The 23,462-nt window shown below is 29.4% G+C and overlaps 1 protein-coding gene across 1 annotated transcript; it reads right to left on the bottom strand.

Moving 5' to 3' along the window:
- Positions 14,773 to 19,715, bottom strand: LOC109333757 (probable purple acid phosphatase 20). Its single transcript, XM_019569323.1, has 5 exons — positions 19,415 to 19,715; positions 17,226 to 17,514; positions 15,426 to 16,000; positions 15,125 to 15,213; positions 14,773 to 15,000 (listed from the first exon to the last, which is right to left on the bottom strand). The coding sequence occupies exons 1-5, from the start codon at positions 19,559 to 19,561 to the stop codon at positions 14,817 to 14,819; spliced, it is 1,284 nt and encodes a 427-aa protein (XP_019424868.1). The 5' UTR covers positions 19,562 to 19,715; the 3' UTR covers positions 14,773 to 14,816.

Genomic DNA, 23,462 nt, shown 5'->3' with positions numbered 1-23,462 from the left:
CCTCTTCAGTGATGTTTGAATCATGAAACACCTCATAATCACTGAACCTTGTTGGTGGTTGTCTGTGTCTCTGAGATGTGTTGTGATTGATGGTTGGTGCAGCCATAGGATTAACAACTTCTGATTCTTGTTCACTTTCACCACTGTTAAAACCAGAAGCAACTTGCAGATGTGTATCTTTGCTGATTTCTGTGCTAGTGTTCCAATTCCAGCACTGATTTTCTTCAAATCTCAAGTCTCTACTCATCATTACTTTGTTGTTCTTTGGATCAAACACTTTATAGGATCCTGTGGAATGATAGCCCAAGAAGATCATTTTCTCTCCTCTTTCATCTAGTTTCTTCCTTCTGTGCTCAGGAACATGCTTGAAGCAAATGCATCCAAAGATCTTAAAGTGACTCACACTAGGCTTGAGTCCACTCCAAGCTTCTTCTGGTGTCTTTCCATCTAATCTTTTGGTTGGACATCTATTTAGAATGTGCACAGCAGTAGAGACAGCTTCACCCCAAAATGCCTTTGGAAGATTCTTGGTTTTGAGCATACATCTGGCCATGTTGAGTATGGTTCTATTTGCTCTTTCTGCTGCACCATTGTGCTGTGGTGTGTATGGTGCTATAATTTCATGTACTATGCCTTCTGTTGTGCAAAACTCATGAAACTTTGTTGACACATACTCACCTCCACCATCAGACCTCAACTTCTTCAGTTTGGTTTCACTCTGATTTTCTGCTTGAGCCTTGAATCTTTTGAATATCTCAAACACTTCATCCTTATTCTTCATAAGGTAGATCCAGAGTTTTCTGGTGTAATCATCCAAGAAGGTGACAAAGTACCTACTGTCTCCAATTGAATTCTCCTCCAATGGACCACACACATCAGTGTGCACTACTTCCAGAACCTGCACAGTTTTAGTAGGTATTAGTGACACAAAGGAATTTCTGGTTTGTTTACCTGATATGCACTCTTCACACAACTGATCTGGTGCCTTGATTTGAGGTAGACCAGTCACCATGCCTTCTCTGCTCAATAGGTTCAAACCCTTGAAATTTAGGTGTCCAAACCTTTGATGCCACAACCATGAATCTCTTTCAATTGTTGACAAGAGACATCTTTGATCACCAACTTGAATGCCTATCTTGAAGGTTCTGTTTGAGGATAGGGGTGCCTTCAAGATGTTATTCTTGTCTTGATCAAAAACTCTGAGCATACCATCCTTCATCTCCATTGAGTAGCCCTTTTCAAGTAGTTGGCCTAGGCTTATCAAATTGCTCTTCATTTTTGGAACATATAGCACATTGGAGATGTATGCCTTCTTTCCATCTTTTCTTTGTATCACTATTTTTCCAATTCCTTCTGCTGAAACTGCACTGTTATCAGCAAATTTGACTTTGCTTTTTGTAGTTTCATCAAGAGAAGTAAACCACTCTTTCTTTCCAGTCATATGGTTTGAACAACCTGTGTCCAAGTACCACACATCAGAGTCTTCATTCGAGTTCATGACTGTTGCTATTAGAAGATATTGTTCTTCACCATCTACCTCATCACCTTGTGCCAACTTGACCTCTTCATCTTTCTTGTTTGATCCTCTGTTTACTCTGCATTCAGCAGCATAATGTCCATAGTTCCTGCAGTTGTAACATTGCACTTTGCTCTTGTCACCTCTTCTTCTGATCATAAGATTTCTGTTTGAATTTTTCTTGTGATCATAGGAATTTGTTGCAGAGTTGAGTTGTTTCTTTGATGATGATGTTGAGCCTTCTTCACCCCTTGATCCTAGGCAGTTTCTACACTTCTCATTCTGCCATTTGTCTTTGCTTTTCTTGTTCTTATTCCACTGACCAACAAATTTCTTGGATTGTTGAGCTTGTAGTACTTGATCTTCATTGGTATCTCCATGCCTTTCTTTCAATCTTTGTTCATGAGCTTCAAGAGAGCTTTGCAATTCTTCCAATTTGTAATTGTCAAGGTCTTTGGACTCTTCTATGGCCACAATAATGTGATCAAATTTAGGAGTTAGAGTTCTTAATACCTTTTCAATTACTGATTTCACTTTGACTACTTTGCCACAAGCCTTCATTTGGTTAGTCAATGTGAGAATCTTGGCAAAGTATGTAGATATGCTTTCATTCTCTTCCATTTGAAGTAGTTCATACCTTCTTCTCAAGGTTTGTAGCTTCACTTTCTTGATTTTATCAGCCCCTTCATGACTTTTCTCCAAGCTATCCCAGGCTTCTTTTGCTGTCTTGGCACCAGCAATCTTCTCAAAGTTAACTCCATCAACACATTGATGGAGTAGGAACAAGGCTTTGCAATCCTTCTTCATTGCTTCCCTTTGGAGTGTTCTTTGAGCTTCACTTGCATTGTCTCCTAATTCTTGAAATCCATTCTGCACTACTTCACTCACCTCTTGGAATCGAAAGATGGTGTGCATTTGTATCCTCCATCTGTCATAATTCTTGGAATCCAGAATTGGTAGTGTCATGGAGAATCCATTGTTGTTTGCCATCTTTACTCCTTCTTGCAGAGATACCAGCTTGCTCTTTCACTTCCTTCTTCCTCGATCTTCTTGAACAAGAACCACACAGAATCTTGCTCTTCCTAGCTCTTGATACCACTGTTAAAACCAGAACTCACCACACTTGCATACACAATGCATTCATGGACAACAACCAAAGGCAATAGAATTGAGAAAGAAAGTGAACATGTAAGGAGAAGAAGAAGATAGAATTCACAATGAATAACCTCTTGTATTGAATGAGCCTTTCAAACCAATACAATGCACACTTTCAAAGTTTAGCAACTACTTCTATTTATAGTAATTTCCCAACCTACTTAACTAACCAAAGTTTCTATTAAAGGAAACTATGCTAATTATACAATAAAGGCTAGAATTACATTTCCTCTAATAATATTCATCTCTGATTTACTGTTACAAGGATATGTAACAATTATCATAACAGCATCCTCCAAATATCACCAACTGAAACAGTAGTTTATTTTCTCCTCAACATGGATTATTATTAATTGGTTTTCTGCATAACATTTAATGATGATAATGGTGACAATTAATCAGAAGAACCCGCCAGCACCCTATACATGCACATGATAAATATAGTGATTATATTTTCTATTTCACTAATAATAAGCAAATGCATGTAATTTAAGTATATCAGTCATCCATTCAGAAAGATACTTCAAACTAATTTATCAAAGTTGATAGTATCTGTTGTGGGAATAAACAACGTTGAATTTGAAGAACCAAGAAACTAGAAAAAGAAAGACCAAGGAATTGAGGCCTCGAACAACCATCGTTTTGAACTTTGGCTTAGTGTATATATGAATTACAACAGTATGGTATAGATAGGTTTCTTAAATACAATGGATGGTTCAAGTTTAAGGAGAAAAAAGAAAAAAAATGGATGTCAGTCTCAAAGATCAAACACTGAGTAACACTGATATTCCGTATGTTATGGATTCTCCAATATATAGTGTCAATGTTACCGGCTATACCACATAAGAGTAGGGAGAAAGGAATTAAAACTTCTTTCAAATAATTATTTGGTTATTTCGGCTTTTACAGTCAAAATGAATAAAACTTTCTTTTGTTACAAATTTAGAAATATGGTTATTAAACCAAAAGTCTCAATTACATATCGATGAAAATATTAGCATTTCGTCCATCTGTATTAAAACGATCGTCTTATATTTATAGACCAATATTTTTGCTAATCATATAGAGGTATTAGTGTCTTGATTGACCTAAGAGATCTATTTTTCTTACTATTTTTATCTCTAAGTGAAAAATTGGATTTAATTTTGTAGAATCATCTTAAGGTAACACTACAAAAATAAATCATACTTTTTACTCGCACATAAAAAACAGAAAATTGTGGATGTTACATAAAGATGGTTCACAATCAATTTTGTCTCTTTTCTATTAATTCATTTTCAATTAATTAACATGATTTATTTAATAAAAATAAATATTAAGATAAATGCTTATAATTAATTTGAAAATTTAATAGTAAAGACAAGACTTGTGTTATATATTATTTTTTAAAGTAGTTGCAGTCATTAGTATTATTTATATCACTCTCTAAGTAAGATGACAGTTCACGACCAATATCGTCCATGTGCCTTTATTTCCATTTCAATTATTTAAAACAAGTCATTTTTAAAAAATAAATATTAACATAAATGATTTTTATTAAATAAAATTGAGAGTTGGAAGTAAGGATGACAAAAAAAATCCTGATCCATGAGTATCTATGAAAAGAACTGCAATGAGTATCTAAAATAATAGCTTATAGATGTGAAATGTCTTATGATACTCGTCTCATGGATACCTACATATTTATAAATTTAATTTTTAATTAACTTATTTTATATATTATACTTTATTATTATTATTTTAAGGTTATATATTATTTATTTTATTATTATATCAATATAAATTACAGTATTTCAATATAATAAAAAATTTATCATTAAATATCTTATTAATCATGTAATAATTATTTTTATATATAAATATATAATAAAAAATAAAAATTTGTTGGGTACCCATAAATACCAATACACACATAGGTACCACAAATAGTGCGAGTTTGAAAATAGCAAAGCACTACCAGCATCTACTCGACCCTATTGCCATCCCTAGTTGGAAGAATGAATGAAATTACTATTGTATCTTTCCTTTCTATTCGGATTGAGAAGAGGTCGCAACCATTAGTACTGCATTTGCCATCTCCCAAACTAGATTTGTTTTTTATCTTCTGACCTCAATTATACAAATTAAATCAACTTATTAATTAATTTTCTATTAAGAACTACAAAGTGTTGCATATATATCAATATGTTTAAACAATATAATCTATTTTCAAACACAATAATATAAAATATATATTTAGTCTCAACTATTATTTTAATAATTAAATAATTAATAAACAAGTTTAGCATATAATTTAATTTGTGTAGTTAGTAATTAATCTCCTTTACACTTCAAGAGTTAGTTGAGGCAATACTTATAATCGTGATTGTTCCTCTACTCATAGTAGAAAGTAAAATACGATATGAGATTTGACTTTACTATTATATTCCTAAACTAATTTTATACAAAAAACGTTGAATGAATAATTAATTAATAAAGTTAAGAGAAAAGAAACAATATTAATTGTGAATCGTCTCTCTACCCTAGAGATTACAGAGGTAGTAATAATGTCAGTAATAACCTCTCAATCAGGGAGTTGGGAGGAAAAATACGGCATTAGTCATGACCTCTCTCTAAAACCCTTTAAAAAAATATATATAAGATATTTACATTTGCATTATTCAATTATTTATTTAATTATTATTAGTATTTAATATTATTATAATTTAATTAGTATATAACTATTATTGAAATAAAAAATAATAGTATTTTATTATAAATAAAAATATTCATTATTATAAAAATGAAGAAGAAAAAACATAAAAACAAAGAAAAGAAACATTATGTGAGACCAACCCATGTCAAAATGGTACAAGAGGCACATGAGTAATAATCAAAAGTTTTATAATTACTCATATTAACAATCCATTAGTTAAAGAGGATAAATTTCATCATGATATTATTTAAATAATTAAAAGTATGTATTTTTGAAAAATATTTTTACAAATTCATAGACCATATTTATAAAAAAATCCTTGTATATAAGAATACCTTATTTTATTTTAAAAATTATATTGATATCTTTTTACTTTTTAGACAAAAACTCATTAGTGAGAGTATAAAATATGAAAAAACATTGTAATATTCATAAAAGGGTAAAAATAATCATTTGATCGTATAAAATTTCATAAATAACTAGAATACCCTTTTAACTCTTTTTAATTTTAGATATGTAAGAATAGGTTACACAAAATTAAGTGTTTACAATTATATAATTATTTTACGAGTTTAATATTATATAAAATTACTGTAATGTTTTTACACATTTTATAAATCATTTACATTTATGCATATTACTTTTATTTTATAGTCAATACACAAATGTAAAAATAATTATATTATCAATAAATAAATATTATATTCTTATTTTATATAATTAGTGTCTTTTCCCAAAGGATGATAGTGGAATTCATTTTACAACAATCCTAATTTTCTAGATTTCTACTTTCCGACTAAAAACCCATGATTTTTGGATATCATATTATTTATGTAGCAAGAAGGACTTATTTATATTATTTAACATTCTAAATATTTTTTTTGTTTCTCTAGTATTTTTTTAGAGTCTCAATTACAAAAAAAAAATTGATGTTTTATTTATATTACTTAGAAGATATATTTTTTGGGTAAACCATTTAGAGGTGTGATATTTCTATAATTTTTCTAACATCTGTGATATTTTTATTTACATATTTTAAAGAATACTTGTACATAATTTCCTAATTAAAACTAATACTTTTATAACACACATATTCGTTATGAGTTACTTTAGAATTATTATCTAAAATTAAGGAATCAGAATTAATTCAAACAAAATATAAAACAAATATGTGTTATAATCCTAATAATTCATGTATATTTTATTATTGATTTTAATATATTAGAAGTAGAAGAATCAATTCCATTAGCAAAATTAAATCAAATTATGAGTTGTTTTAGAATCATGCTTATAAATTATATTCATAATAAGCATTGCCTAAAATTAAGGAATGAGAAATAATTCAAACAAAATATAAATCAAATATATGTTACAATGCTAATAATTTATGTATATTTTATGATTGCTTTTAACATATTACATGTACAAAAATCAATTCAATTATCACAATTAAATCTAATATATTGTTTTTTCTTAAGTCATAAATACGTGTAGAAGAATAGTGAGCATCTTGTATTCAAAGCATTATTTGTCATTCAGACTCTCTTTAGGCAATTTCTCTAGTTACAAATGATATTCCTCATTTCCATACTTATGCCACTATAGCAAAAACAATAAAGGACCTTTTGAATAGAGACTGGAATGTTTATTTGGAACACTCGGTTCGTGAAACTAACTACCCAACAGATTTCCTAGCCAAACTTGGAGCTCATGAAGACTTTGGATGGAGAGTATAGGATCTTCCACCGGATGACATATCACCTCTTCTTGCTAATGACCAGTTGGATCATTTTTACATAAGATTGTAATATGTTGTTTTGTTATCCAACTAATATGATTGTAATGAATCTTAAGTTATACAATTTGAATTATATTTCTTATGATTTATTTTAGAATCAAGGTTATAAATTTATATTCATCATGAGCATTGTCTAAAATTAAGGAATCATAAATAATTCGAATAAAAATATAAATCAAACATGCATTACAATGCTAATAATTTATGTATATTTTAAGATAACGAATCAATTTCATTATCACAATTAAATCAAATTATGAGTTATTTTAGATTCAATATAATAAATTTATATATATATAATTAGCATGACCTAAAATTAAGGAATCAAGAATAATTCAAACAAAATATAAATCAAATATAGGTTACAATCCTAATAATTTATGTATATTTTATGATTGTTTTTAACTGATTACAGGTAGAAGAATCATTTGCATTATTATAATTAAATCAAATCCAAAATATTGTTTTTTTCCTTAAGCAATAAATATATATAGAATAATAATATGATTGTAAAATAAAAATATGTGTAGCATGAGTAGACAACTATTACTCCTTTATAAAAATTAATACAAAAATGTTACCTTTTAGACAACTATTTTTTTGTTTTTGTTTGTGATTTGAACAAATTCGTAGGGGTAGGCTTAAAAATAAAAATATGTTTATATGTAGAATTGCAATAGTAAAAATAAAAATAGAAAATATTATCATCTAATAAATATATTATTATCATTTTCAGCTCTATTAAACAATTTTAGGAAGAATATCACAAACAATAATGATTTGCTCTTCATACACATTATAATTAGTGATATACACAATATCATTAGTGAGAATTATTTCTTCATATCATTGTAACGTTTTTGTAGTTAACTAACATTCAAAATGTACATAAAATTCGAAAAAACTAATTGATTAATGATCAAAAGAAGAATGATATGGAGAGAAAAATAAAATGAATTTGATTTTTTCATTTAAAGAGTGAAGAGAATAAGAAAGAGAGTTTAGAAAGTGACTCATATGTGCTTAATAGAATGAATAAATCAGAAGATCATACATAGGAAGATGATTGATTGATGATCAAAATAATAATGATATGTAGAGAAAATGAAAAAAATGAAGAGTGTATATAGAAAGAGAAATAATAAAGTGACTTATGTGTAACAAAATATGACTAAAATAAGATGACTGTTAGAGAAAATAGAAAATAAGTTTTTTAGAAAGAGAAAGATAATTTAGAATTGACTTTTTAGAGAGAAAATAATTAAGTTTGAGAAAGAGAGTTTAGAAAATGACTTTTGAAAAGAAGATGAGAAATGACTTTTGACACAAACACGATCTTTCAAATTTAGGTATCAAAATTTAAGTGTCTAATTTTAAAATTTCACCAGCCTATACAATTCATATATAGATATTAGAGTAGCTTATTCCATTATGATAAAGAAGATAGATGATATATGTTAAGTGTGAAAATTACCTTAAATAATAAGGATAATTGAGCACCTTTTAACCCTAAAAGTTTACATAAATGTGATTTACAATATATATCGAGTCAAATATTTAAACCAAATCATATTATGTTTGTTTTTATGCTATTTCATAGGGTTAGAGGCTAAAAGGAGCAAATATTGTCAAAGATGGTTAGATAATGATAATCATAATCTTTAAAAATAAAGACTCAACCAGCTAATTGTAATTAGAATCTTTGAAGATAAAGATTCAATCACTTGAGTCTAATAAGAATATTTGAAGAATAAGACTCAATCACCTAATTCTAATTAATAGCCTAGATATCAGACAAATTATTTGGAAGATTAGGAGAAATTAGAAGAGTAGCTATGAATCAGTAGTCATCGTTGATCATCATCAGGTACGTATGAGCACTTAGAATCACAAAATATTAGGAATGAACCAACAACCACTCTAGGAAGCTTTGAAAGAATGGGTGGCTAAATCCTTCTCCCTAGGGTTAGATGTAATTATTTGAGCTCGATGAGCCCAATATGACTATTTAATTGTTTAATATTATTCCATTGTTTTTCCTTGATCATTCTTATTCTTAATGTTTGTTTTGGTTTGATCAGTTAATGCATGATGTAAGGTTTAAAGATGAGTAATTGGAATTTTCATCTTTAAACTACACCTAGAATATATCAACTAGTAGTATTTTGATACCTAGGAATATGATTAGTTGAACTTGTCGTTCTAACACTCATATTATCATGATTAGATGATTAAGTTGTCAAGGAATTGAGAATTAATTTATTTAATCATTTGATCTATTTAATGAAGGATTGATAAATAAATAAGAACTGGTGGTGAGAAAATCATAGGAATAGTCATATATAAATATCGTTATTGAATATTAGATGACAAATACTAATATCAGGTTCTTCATATCTCAACTTATAATCTTCAAATCGCTTACTTTTGCATTAGTTTAATTTTAATAATTTTACTCAATCAAAACCATTTTTATCCAAATTCAATAAATTTGCTAATTAAAAGAATATCAAGCAAGTCATTGTGGGTTCGAAAATCTTATATACTTGTTTACAACAACCCGAATTGGTAATAAAATAATAACAAATCTTACATATATATTTTCACACTACAAATGGTTAAGAATATCACATCATTTTATGGGAAATGATCTAATCACTTTCGGGGGTATGGTTGTTCTCCTAAGAACAAGTATCCTTCACATGAATGAAATTATTGACTTTTTAGTCTTTTTGAGATCTAGTATGGTCTTGTGGAATCGAGTCTCACCTGTAACAAATTAAATTAAAAGATGCATAAGGTGGTTTGATGCAGTGTTATGATAACGGGACCGGACTGGACGGTCTGAACGACCAGACCGCTGACCGGACTTGAAAACGATTATAGTTTGTAGTCTTAACCGAATGAGGGTTAGACCGCTTGGAATCAGAGAAATTCTAGTTCGGCGATGTTAAACCCGGTTGAACCGCAATAACCCGGGAAGTGAACCAGATGATTCACTTAAAATTTAAATCAATAAATCATTACTCTAATGTTTTGTTTTACCTTAGTCCAAAAAAAAGATGGAAATATGTTATTTCAATATAATTATACATAATTATTAATTATATAAAATTTTGTATTTATATATAATTATATATTCATAGATAAAAATGATTAATTATATATGAAATTATTCGGTCCGACCTGACGGTTTAACAATTTAAACCGGTTAAACCTCATATGGAACCTCTTCTTGTTTGATGTCTGGCTTTGGTTTCACAATATTGGTTTGATGGTTAAAGGAGAAAGTGTGGAGTGAATGAGCGAAGGAGTGAAATAGATTGAGGGTTCGAATCTCACCCACAACAAATACTAACATACTAGCATTTGCCGATCAAAAAATATTTACGTATAGAAGATGCTTTTAATTAAAATATACTTAATTTTAGAACACTAAATTAAATAACCATATTAACTTTTCTTCTTAATTTCCTTTAAATAATTCAAACAGATCCCATAAAAACGATTCATAGGGTGTAAAAGAGTATAATTATGTTGATAAATGTTGAGGGCCTAAAAATACTTCAATGCTAAGAGCTGAACGTTAACTACCTAATTGATTGCATTCTGTTTTGGTTATTTAATGAGTCATGCAAGAGTAATTATTATTTATATGACTTCAGGCTCCAACCGATACAATTAAGAAAAAGAGACGTATGCAACTTACAAGAGCTTTTTATATTATTATTTGTCACTACATTTTCCATCATTTATTTTCAATAACTCTTAAATAAAAATAATAAAAATAAATAATAAATGATATAATGATTATATATAAATTTTTATAATTTTAATGTATAGAAATTACTCCATCCGTTCCTATATAACTGTCACTATTTTGAGAAGTATTTTGTTCCTTTTTATATGTCAATTTTCAAAGTTCAAGAGAGTATTAATTTTCTTTTTCCAATTATACCTTTAAGTCAAAAGTCTTCTCAAAATAACTCTACACAGTTATCCAAAACTATAAATTAATAGATATTGTTGATTCCCATAATATTACAATTACTTTTTAAAGACACAAAAGAAGGCAAATTTGAAAATGTTGAAGATTCTAAAGAAGCGGCTCAAGACTTTTGGTCTCTCGCTCGAGCGAGAGAGTAAATTTCAGCATTAAAAAATCTTCTCGCTTGAGCGAGAGAAGTTGCATTTCCACGCCTGAAAACCTCGCCCGAGCGAGGCTGGGCGAGGGAGAAACAGTAAGTATGAGGTTTTTTGTCTTGAAATAGCGCCTGAGCGAGGCTCCCTCGCTTGGGCGATGAGTACCAGTGTTTTCTGGTGAATTTCCTCTGAATTATGGCTTGAGCGACCATTACCTCGTTTGGGCGAGGCTAGTGCTGTTCAAAAACATATTCTTCTCTCTTTTTCCTCCTCCAAATCCCATAACATCAAGATGAATCAGTGTTTAAATAATTGAGAACTTCTTGTACCAACTCTGGATCGCACTTTAATTGATTGAGAAATCCTTGTTCCCTTTGTAACCTTTGTTTCTTCAAATGTGGGATTTTATAATGATTAGAACCTTTGGCTTTCATGATCTCAATCATACATTATTGCAATGTTACAAATATGCAATTAGACTTTTCAGTAGAAAAGTTTTCAAATGAACTCATAACTGCACTCACAAGTTCATCAATATTTTTAGGTGATTCCTTGTGTTGCAATGATTGTATAGCACTAAAAAATCCAAGATCTAACACATTTAAATCGGGAGAATTTGCAGGTTGGCACATCAAACGAATATCAAACCCATCTTGTGTAGCTACTTTAAGGAACTCATCATCAGCGTGACTAATATTTGTTCTAGCATTATCTTGTTGAATAAAAATTGGATTCTTGACGTCCTTTCTTGGCCATTTTTGCTTTATAGCAGGAATGACTTTCTCAATCAAAAATGATCTTATCACATCTCTATTGACGAAAGTCATTGCTTTTGTCTTCAAGGTTCCCGCAACTCTGTTGAAACTTGTCCTTTTAGCCGGTTCTTTGGTAACAAAGGGAAAAACACCAATTTTTTCAGAGAAAACTTCACTTCCTTGTGAATCAAATCTTGGACGAGCTATAGCAACTAAAAACATTACTTTTGTCATGAAATTTTTGCTTTTACATATGTGATATGGATCTTCCTCATGTGGCAACAAATAATAATTATTAGACTTCTTTGACATGTAGAACCACTTCTCATCAATATGAACAATGTTATTCATACTTTTAAATATTGGATCATGTGATATGTTATAATCTTCCAACGTTGACAAACAAAATTGTAGTCGTCACCTTTTATTTTCTTCTTTCAACAATGGTTTTATGGCATTCGAATGACAACGTATGACACCTGCCTTTAGAAGCCTAAACATTGAATTTGAATTAGTATTCAAAGCACAAGCTAAAGATCGAATGGTTGTCCGTTGACGAAAAGGGATTTCACAAATTCGATCATGGTCAATCTGAATTCTCTTACGTCCACAGTTTATAGGTTTCCTTTGAGATACATCATGCAAGTCACTTTCTTTTGAACGACGCCATATACGTAGAATAGTTCTTCTAGAAACTGAAAATGATGAAGCCACAGTATCTATCACTCCTTTCTTTACTCTTCCATCAACACTATTTTGATGTAGAATATGATAAACGATTGCACGTTCTTCATTGCTAAGGTATTATAACCTTTTATTCATGTTTCCTTCTAAATTTATTTCATTAATCTCCATGTCTATTTAGCATTAAAATAATAACTAAATAATCATTGTAAAAATAAAATGAATTGAACGCGTAGAACAAGTTTAAATGCTTAAAATGACTAACAACATTTAAATGATTTAATTAATAAATAAATAATTAATATAAAAATAAAAGAATTAAAAGCAAAAAATAATTTTGATACCATTATTTAAATTTGCTTCTGTCACGTCTATATTTGCATTATTCTCTTCTCCTATTTAAAAACACAAAAATAATTAACATAAATAAAACAATCCAAATAATAAATTATATAACACACATAATAAAATAAAACAATAACATATGTTGATCTCCTTGCGTCCAAATCTTTTCATATACAAGAAAGGGGTTGTAAGGATAGAGAAATAAGGTATCTATGTTGGGCATACACTTTGGACCAAAGATTAAAAATATGGATAGATCATTCTCCTAATTTAGTTGCTTAGACTATGGATATTGAGGGAGTTCTTAATTTAATTCAAAACACTTTGTGCATCACTAAAAAAATGGTGTATTTACCTCTAAAATCTGCATGACGAAAAAAAATTAAAAACAAAATATATTCTCATACCCATAGTAAAGCTACTTTCTCCATTCATATCTGCACCACATGGCTTCTTGTTTAAATCCAAAAAAGCATGGTTTGATTGTGATGATTGTAGAGAACGAGGAAGAGCATTGAGATCAATAAAGTAACTTTCTTCTGCATCAACATTCAAATCTGGAAACATGGGATGTTCTTCATTTGAAAAAATTGTTGAATGTCTTCATCATCAGTATGTGAAGGGGTGACATTTAAGTCTATATCGTATAAAGAGAATTGATTTTCTGCAGCCATAATTCTTCAGATATGAAATTTCTCAAATTCACAGTCCATATATATATATAAAGAATGAAACTACTAGTAAAATTTTAAAAATTATGGCGGTAAGTTAAATTGAAATTTTGGTGGTAAACAAATTTTAATTTAAATTCTAACCAAAGTTTTTATTTTTCACTTTGATTTTTAGGAGGGAAAGTTGTTTGGAGGCAAAAAAATTTGGAATATGTGAATTGGAGTAACAAAAGGACAACACTTGAGTAATAAGGTAGGTATAGTCTCAAGTAGGTTAATTGTGCAAAATAATTGAAATTTATGAGCATGAGAGATAAAAGGTATTATAGGAAATTAATATATAATTTTACTACATTAATTGACTTTTTTAATATATGTGCTGCCAAAATTTAAAGTGACAGTTATATAGGAACGGAGGGAGTACATCCTAAAATTAATTGGAACACCCTAATTTTGGAAAACAAAAACACAATTTTCAAATACAAGTGTCAAATTTAAAAGTGTCTATTTTTACAATAACATCACTCATTTAATTTAAAAGTGTCTATTTTTACAATAACATCACTCATTAATTGTTGAACATGGATTTTGTAAAGAGAAAATAATAAATATATTGACAAAATAAGAGTTTTTTATACTGTCGTTACATCATCTATTATTTATTTTCAAACACCAATGACTTTTCAAAAAATAATAATTTATATGAATGATAAATGATACACTGATTGTGTATAAATTTTTATAATATCAATACATAAATATTACACTTTTTTTTTTTTTTTTGGAAATATATCAATATTGAGTGCAAACTTATTCATTTGCTTGAATGGTTGCAGTAGACAATTAAATTTTGTAATTAATACTTAAAATAAGGTGAACTATTCATAGGGCCTATTTGTATGTCTAGCAACAATTGATGACACGGAATTTTAGTCTTTAACCAAAATCAAAATATAATATTCTTTCTTCATAATGATCAGCAATAATAAATGAAATAACACATGTAACTACCATCACATATATATATATATAAGTAATATTATTTTTATAAATATCAGATTTTACAGGCAGGATTTAAGAAGAGATTTCTCAACCAAATAGAGTCGTTAAAAACTGGTTCATCATTATCATTCTTATGCCAACTCCAAAGTGCATGTGTTGCATTAAATACATCTAGTGTCCCATGTCCAAAGTTAGCCTCCCTAAATAATGATATCTCTGGTTGGGGGTCTATGTACCTGCAGACAGATACCATAGAAAATCACTTAATATCATAAAAAAACTTAACATATAGCTTAATTTTGGTATGTGTTAAAAATTAAGGATACTAAAAAGAACAATTCAAATTAAAATGTTAATTACTTGGTGGCAAGGCCTTCGCGATTACCCCCATCCCCAATGTTGATATACACAGGACCACAATTGTCACCTTTGTCTTTATAAACACGAGTCTGAAATTGAGAAAACAAAAGATTTAAATAGTAAGGGCAATTCAGTGTATGAAGTCCTACTTAGTGTGATCTGGGAATGGTAGATGTGGGTATCTTTATCCTATAAATTGTGAGACTGTTTTCAAGATTTGAGTATGTGATCTCATTATCACTAAGCAACAACTTTAAAGTAAAACTTTATAACAATAAAAACATAATTGGAAAGTACTTACAAATCGCTCATAAGCATGAACATGTCCTTCAAAAACAACATCAACATGAGCTTGATAGATCAAGTCTTCCATGCTAGCCTTCATATCATCCGATTCAGATTCACCCTGATGAGCATTGTTGGAATTATACCAAGGGGCATGAACTAGCACCACAACCCAAGGAGTCTTTACCCTAATCACATTCTCCAAGTCCTTTTGAAGCCATTTATATTGATTAGATTCACGGTCAAAATCAGTGTAAGATCCTAACATAATAACATGAACACCAGCCACATCAAAAGAGTAGTAGAGGTTAGAGTCTGATCCACTCTCTTCATATGGCATTTTCCACCTTGCATTGTAAGCTGTAAATGGCTCACTGTGAAGCAATGGAATTTTCTCAACTTCATGGTTGCCTTGTGTCACCATCCAAGGTCTTTGGCTTGCTAATGGATCAACCAAACGACCAAATGAGTCCCATAGATTTTGAACACAATCTGCATAGGCCAAGTCCCCTGGTAATAGCAGCATATCGTAGTTTGACTTGTTTATATGCTCCAAAGTGGATTTAGTCCATTCTGTTTGTCCAAGATCTCCTGCATAGTGCATACATATAAAGCTTAGAGTAATTCTTTTTTTGAAGAAGAAATCCTACAACTTATATTCCACTATTCTTATGTAAAATAATGGTTCTAGAGTGTATCTAAATGTATGGACGGACTCTCTCTTTTTTGTATTGTTAATATAAAATCACACATATGGAGCATGTTCTTTACTCTCTAGATAACCAGTATTTTTTTTAGAAAATTGTTTTGATAATGAAATGTAAAGGTAGATAATTGAGAAAATCAATTATCTAATCTAAAACATATATATATATATATAGATAGATATAGATATATTAAGAGTTTCTATTATTTGAACATCTAGAATAAGATGAGGCCACATACTTGGAAGAGTAGCCATGCCTACGTACATATACCATGAAAAAAAAATAAGATGTTAATATGATACTCCTCTCACATGAGATATGGTATCTTATGTGAGTGTTGTATTTTAGGTATAAACAACAATTTGCTTTTTTTAATGAGGAAAGTTTTTAAAGTTGCTTTATTTCAAATAAACTAAGTAATATACTTAATTTAATTAAATTACATCATCATTTTAATAAACTACAATCTATTATAGATCTTTTCATTCACTTTATGTGTTAACTTAATGTAGAATAAACTTGCACATTCTAAAGAATATTGCTATGTGGTATTCATTCACAGGTTGACTACATATATAAAGAGGAGTTAGACTCCTCTCCATTAATGGAGAGGCAAGTAGTGGGAAAATACACTAAAAACTTAAAAGACAATAACATTTATAACGTTTACTTTTTATTAGAATTACAATTTTGTCCTTAAAAATACACTACAAAATATAACTTGCCTCTCCATTAATGGAGATGAGTCTTACAGAATTGCAAACAAATATATGAGCGGACAAAGAATTGTAAACAAATATTTTATCATTTTTCTTAATTTTTTACCATTAACTTAATGTGTTTTATGTTGGTGATTATTTGATGCACCGTTGAGTTTTGCATTGGTGCTATTCCTTTTTAATATCATGGGAAAGTCAATTTTCCTTTTTATTTAGTTCTTCTCCAACCTATTTAATAACTTTCTAATCACTCTCGCAGATATCGCAATAAAGTAAACGTAAAACTCAATCATACATAAAAAAAATCACCTACACAACAATTTCTCACAAAATGGTGAAATGGGTAGGCTAGTATTACTATTTAGTTCCAAAAAAAAATTGAGCACTTACCAGCAACCGCAAACTTGATAGGAAATTGAGAAGGTGTAGTCTTGAAAGAGTATCCTTTGGGAGAATCACCCAAACGATAGTAATAGATTGTATTGGGTTCGAGAGGACCAATTATTACATAGTGAATTTCTCCAGACTTATATGTAATGTAATCATATGATCCAGTAACTCCAGTGTTATTGAAACTGTTAGCCGAAGGAGTTGTACCATATTGAATTGTTGGAGGGGTTGAGCTTTCTGTGATCCATGTTATCATCATGTGGTCTCTATCGACTTGAGATATATGTACCTGGTAGGCCACAAAATATTAAAATATTTTAGAAAATATTAAAGATATAAGAGTAATACATAAATTACATATATATTATTAAAGATATAAGAGTAATGCATAAATTACATATATATTTTTCCACATCTACAAATCACCCATAATTATATATATATACATTACATTATTTATCATCACAAGAGAGATGCACACAACAAAATATGAATAATGCGTATAATTAATTCAAATAAAATATGATATATTGTGATGACAAATCTAGGCAGTCAATTGCGGATAGCGAAGCATAGCGGTCGAACCCAAAAACACTATAGCGGGATAGCGGGTGGCGGGATAACCACTATAACTAAAGGGAAAAAATATAAGTAATTTATATTCTAAACATATAAATATACAAAGAGAAACTTAAAATACACAAAATTATATGTTAAACCCTCCACATAAAAATATACAAATATACCAAAGAACATAAAAATACAAGTAATTCATTAAAATTAGAAAGTCTTGAACATGTAGAGGGAAAACCAAAAGACATTCATAGAAGGGAAGGGGCAGAGGGGAAGGGGAGAGGGAAAAGGGGAAGGGGCAGAGGGAAAGGGGCAGAAGGGAAGGGGGAGAGAATTTCATGTATTCTGCTGCAGAAAGAGGAAAAGAAGGAGAACATGAAGTTTTTCACGTTAGAAGAGAGAAGAAAAGGGAGCAAAACCCTAAAAAAATCTTGCCATGTATTTAAAAATAAGGGCAAAAAGGGTTTTTTCCTCATTAAAAACTAGTCTTCCACACAGCCTTGCTGCCACGTATTAAAAAAATAAGGGTAAAAGGGGCATTTCCCCTTTAAAAATTAGGGTTCCACTGCATAACCTTGTTGGAGCGGGTTCTGACCCGCGATTTGGCCAGGGAGGTCACTGCTTTCTGACCTGCGACAGGCGCGATGGCCATCCGCGCCGCTACACTTCCCTCCGTCGCGGTGGAGGGTCGGCAACCACTGCAACGCCGCTATCCCAACGCGATAGCACGCTATTGACTACTTAGTGACAAATTAAAACTGTATAAGAATTTATGTATCTTCATTATTTTCGTTTTATTATAAAATTCATCAATAATTTTAAGGAGATGTTGTTTAAATTACTCTTATATTATTTTATAATAAACAAAAATTATAAAGATATATTAACTCTTATAATATTTAGATTTATTTTTATAATATAACCTATTTTGTTTAATCGTATTATTTATTTTTATTCAAAACATTAATGGAATAGTAAGTTTAATATATACATATAATTAGTGTAATTAGTGTAGGTAAATAAATGAATGAGTAATATATATAATTTCAGTAGAATTCTAATTGCAAATTAAAAATGATATTCTGATCCAACTTCAAACTCCCCCGAACCTCCCAATCAATGGTTTGCGTAAGCCAACAGTTTTCCTTTTATTAGTCAACGAAATTGTTGGTTTCTCCACCAAACGTACACAAACCGAGACGTACGGTTATTAATGTTATTATGGAACAATGTTTCTCCACCTGTCCAAAACATGGACACATACAGATAACAAATCAACTACATTTAATTACGAGAATGTTGACAATCAATTAGAAGATCTCATTACTTGAGTAATGTTATATTTTCCTACTAATCTTTCTATTATAAGGTGACATATGTTATTTATAAATCAATCTTTAATAAATAAAATATTTCCTTATGACATATATCATGGGAGGAGGATGTAGTAAAAACATATATCATATTCCCAGCACCCCATACATGTATATCATCAATATAGTGATTATGTTTTCCATTTCACTAATAATAAACTATTGCATGTAATTTAAGTTTCAATTATTCATACACAAGGAAATTTAAAACTTTAATGTACAATTTATAAAAGTGGCTAGTACCTGTTGTGGGGATGAGTCATCTTCGGAATGTGGGGTGAAGATGGTTTTACGAGGAGGTGGGCGAGTGTAGGAATAAACAACATCAAATTCAAAGAACCCAGAAATTAGAAAGAGAAAGACCAAGGAAATGGGGCTTCGAAAACCCATGGTTTTGAACTTTGGCGTTGGTGTATATTAATTACAAAAGTATGGTAAAGATAGGCTTGTAATTAACTGCAATGAATGGTTCAAGTTGAAGGTGGAAGAAGAAAAAACCGGGTGTCAGGGAACAGACTCAGACAAACTTTGATATTTCTTAGGTTATGGAGTTCTCATTCATATATATATATATATATATATATATATGTCGGTACTACATAACTAATGTGGCTAAAATAAGAAATAAAAAATATATAAATATTTATATAAATAGTATACTATCAATCATTTTTTTGTATTATATTTTAAGAATTATGACAATTAAAAATAAATAATAGATGATAGATTATCGATGTGTAAAACTTTTACATTATAAATACATAAAAAAATTTCAATTATAATTAGTATATAATAAATGTAATGAGAGAAAGATACTTTGAAAATAGTTATAATTGTGTTTTACCTTTGTTGGACCACTATAGCTCTATACGTGGAAGTATTGTTTTTCTCTTATATTTTTGAAGAAAGTGGAAAGAAATAAAGATATGAGAAAGAGAGTACGGAGATGTAGAGAAATGAGTTGAGGTGAAGATCAGTGAAGTTAGGTTGAATATGGTTCAAATCAACTCGATTTATTAATGATTGACTCGAATTTTGAACTCAGATCAATATTAAACTATTTTTCACCTTAATTAAATTTCATATACTTTCGAGCAGATTAACAAGCTTAAATTTATGTCATGCATCAGCATAAATTTAAAGACGTACAAAACATTGGTGGATTATGTATACACATATAGAGAAAGTTTTTGAATTTTAATAATAAATGTAGTTATCAATTAAAGTTTATTTAACAAAGATTGTGTGTGTGAGTTGAGGTGAAAATCAGTGAAGTTCGGTTGAATATGGTTCAACTCAACTCGATTTGTTAATGATTGACTCGAATTTTGAACTAGATCAATATTAAACTATTTTTCACCTTAATTAAATTTCACACACACACGCATGCACACACGCACAGACATGCACACACGCGCACACACATGCGCACACACGCGCACACACTATATATATATATATATACAAAACACACAATCAATAGCAATTAATAACTATAAATTTTTTTATTGCTATAAAATAAAAATTAAATAACTAGATAAAAAATTAAATAAATAATTAGTTATACATCTTAAAAATTATGGGTTAGACTCTCTCAAAAAAGTCCCTTTAAATAACTAGATAAAAAATTAAATAAATAATTAGTTATACATCTTAAAAATTATGGGTTGGACTCTCTCAAAAAAGTCACGAGCAGAGTGGCCAGCTGTCACACCGAAAATATCCCGAGCAGAGTGGCCAGCTGTCACACCTCAATTTTCGGTTGCACGACTTTATTAGAGTCGCCATTATATTTAATGGTTAAAAATGTAGAAATTGTTTTTAAGCTTTATTATGTTGGGCTTTGGATTTTTGATATCTAGGTTCGGTAGTAGGTTACAAGGTAGGGAAGATATTAGCATCCTATCCGCCTGCCTTAGGAGGTACCATTTATTAAATTATATGACTTTATTCTATTTTTATATTTATTTGGTTATTTAATTAATTATTAAAAGAAACAAATTTATTTATTTTTATTATTATTTTTGACAAGACGGAAATTGATCCTACGTATCCCTCTTTTAGATAGGAAATCAAGACAATGTAGTTCTTTAGTAAAAAAATGTTTGTTGGTTGGGTATGTTAATTAAGGACAGAAGTGGCGTAGCGCGGCCGTCCAAAGGATGAGTTTAGAAGAAAGAGGCTCACTGGGCAACCGTCCCTCCATCCTTTATGTGGTTGGAAAATTTTATTAGCTAAAAATATTATTTTTTTGTGTATTATGAAAAAAGTATTTTAATTAATTGTTAATTTAAATAAAAATGATTTATTTTGGATTTTGGAAATTGATCGAGTGAAAGGAAACGGCGTAGCACGACCTTTCAAAGATGAGTTGAGAAGAAAGAAGTCTCCAAGACGACATTCTCTTCACATTTGATTAATTCTTAAAATTATTTCATTATAATGAGTTTCATATAATTTTATTAATAATCCTTTTTATAATGGACATACTGTAATTACTTTTATCATTGAAACTTTTTAATTATTTACAAAAAATAAAATTTTGTTAATTGCTAAAAAATCATAAAAAGGTTTGTTAATTATTAGTTATATTAAAGGGATTTTTATCTCTATTTTATTATTTATTAAGAAAAAGTTTGTTAAAATTAATTGCTAAAAGAATCATTTTGTTATTAGTTATTTATTCCATATAAAAAAATTATTTATTTATTTATATTTGTATGATTGAATTATGTTTAATTAATTACATTTTTATTTGCTAAATGGCGTTGATTTTATAACATGTAAATATAAACATAATGCAAAAAAGAGAAGAAAAATAAAACTTGATGAGAGCATTGATCCAGTAAAAACAAATGCAGATGTGAAAAACCATGTGTCTGCTCCATAATGGCTTGAAAATGATGCAATATTGACTGGCACACGTGTCGTTGTAGGATAGGTTGAAAGAAAAGGTGCACCGAGCCAGTTGTAGGCACGTCTATAGAGAATAATGCACTTGAAGAAGGAGGGTAGATGTAGCGCAGTTGGGTGCAGTGTAATTGGGACGTGTTTCACCTTGTGATTGGACAGGGTGGAGTCAACGTGATGACAAGAAAAAGTATGTGGAATCTATGATTCTAGATTGCTGTCAAAATGAATGCGTAGAGCCAAAAATGCTCTCATCCATAGTGGATCTCTAAGCTTTGCACTTTCTCTCTCCCAAGATGTTTTTTCAAACAAAAGGTATTCTCACATTGCATTTCAGTGTTTGTAGTGTTTTCAATGTATTTACAGTTTTTTTTGTTTAACCTAAGTTCTATTTATAATGAAATTTTAACCACTAAATTCCTAAATTAGGTTAACCAATTTTTCATCTGATGACTTAACTTTCGGAATCCTAACAGCTTTGACCCCATTTTACTATTTGTTTTGTTATCTTTTAAATTCAAATGATGCTTCTTAAATGGAATAAACTTAGCATTTTCATTTAATTGCCTTAATAAATCCGAAAATAATTATAAAAATCCTTAAAATAGTCTTAATTATTTTTATTCATTAAATATTATAATTTCGAAAAAGACTAAAATAAATAAAGTCATTTTATTAATTTTTTAGGGACAAATGTATGAGTTTATATTAGCTATATTTTATTGCATTTTTTATTCATTTTTTGAAAAATTAACTTTTTGGGAAATCAGTTGTTTTAAATTTAAATTTTGGTTAACCTAATCATTTATATTTAGAAACCTTATGTTTATTATTATTTTTGAAATTTGGTTAACATAATCACTTACATTTATGAACTTTAACAACATTGATCTGACCTTCTTCTTTTGGCTTTCTTATTTTGGTTAATCTAATAACTTAGATGTAGGAACCTTAACAATTAGCTTAGTTTTAGTATTTTCAGAAAACCATCTTCGAAATTATATTATATATTATTTAAAAAGTTTTAGGCTTTTTCTGGGCCAGACAAAATGGGTATTCACACAAGTAAAAAAACCACATGGTATCTATCTATTGAAATTTATTTAATGTTGACTAATCTTTCATTTTATAAGACATTTGTTAAATATTTCAGCTTGTATTTTTGGAATAGAAGCTTAACACTATAATATACCTTACCAAGTTGTTTATCCAATATTATCTAAGCTAGAACCCAAGGCATGTACATAGACTTTGAATCATTCATGAATCAATTCTTATGAGCAAAATTTGAGTCATATATCAAAATGTAAGAACCCTACTACAAGGTTTAATCATTGGAAATGTACGGCCAAACCTAATGACATCATATATGTAGTGACAT

This window comes from Lupinus angustifolius, chromosome LG19 (genome assembly GCF_001865875.1).
Source record: "Lupinus angustifolius cultivar Tanjil chromosome LG19, LupAngTanjil_v1.0, whole genome shotgun sequence".
In the NCBI taxonomy this organism is placed as follows: domain Eukaryota; kingdom Viridiplantae; phylum Streptophyta; class Magnoliopsida; order Fabales; family Fabaceae; genus Lupinus; species Lupinus angustifolius.
Note: the sequence above shows the minus strand (reverse complement) of the source record. Positions and strands in the feature narration are given on the sequence as shown.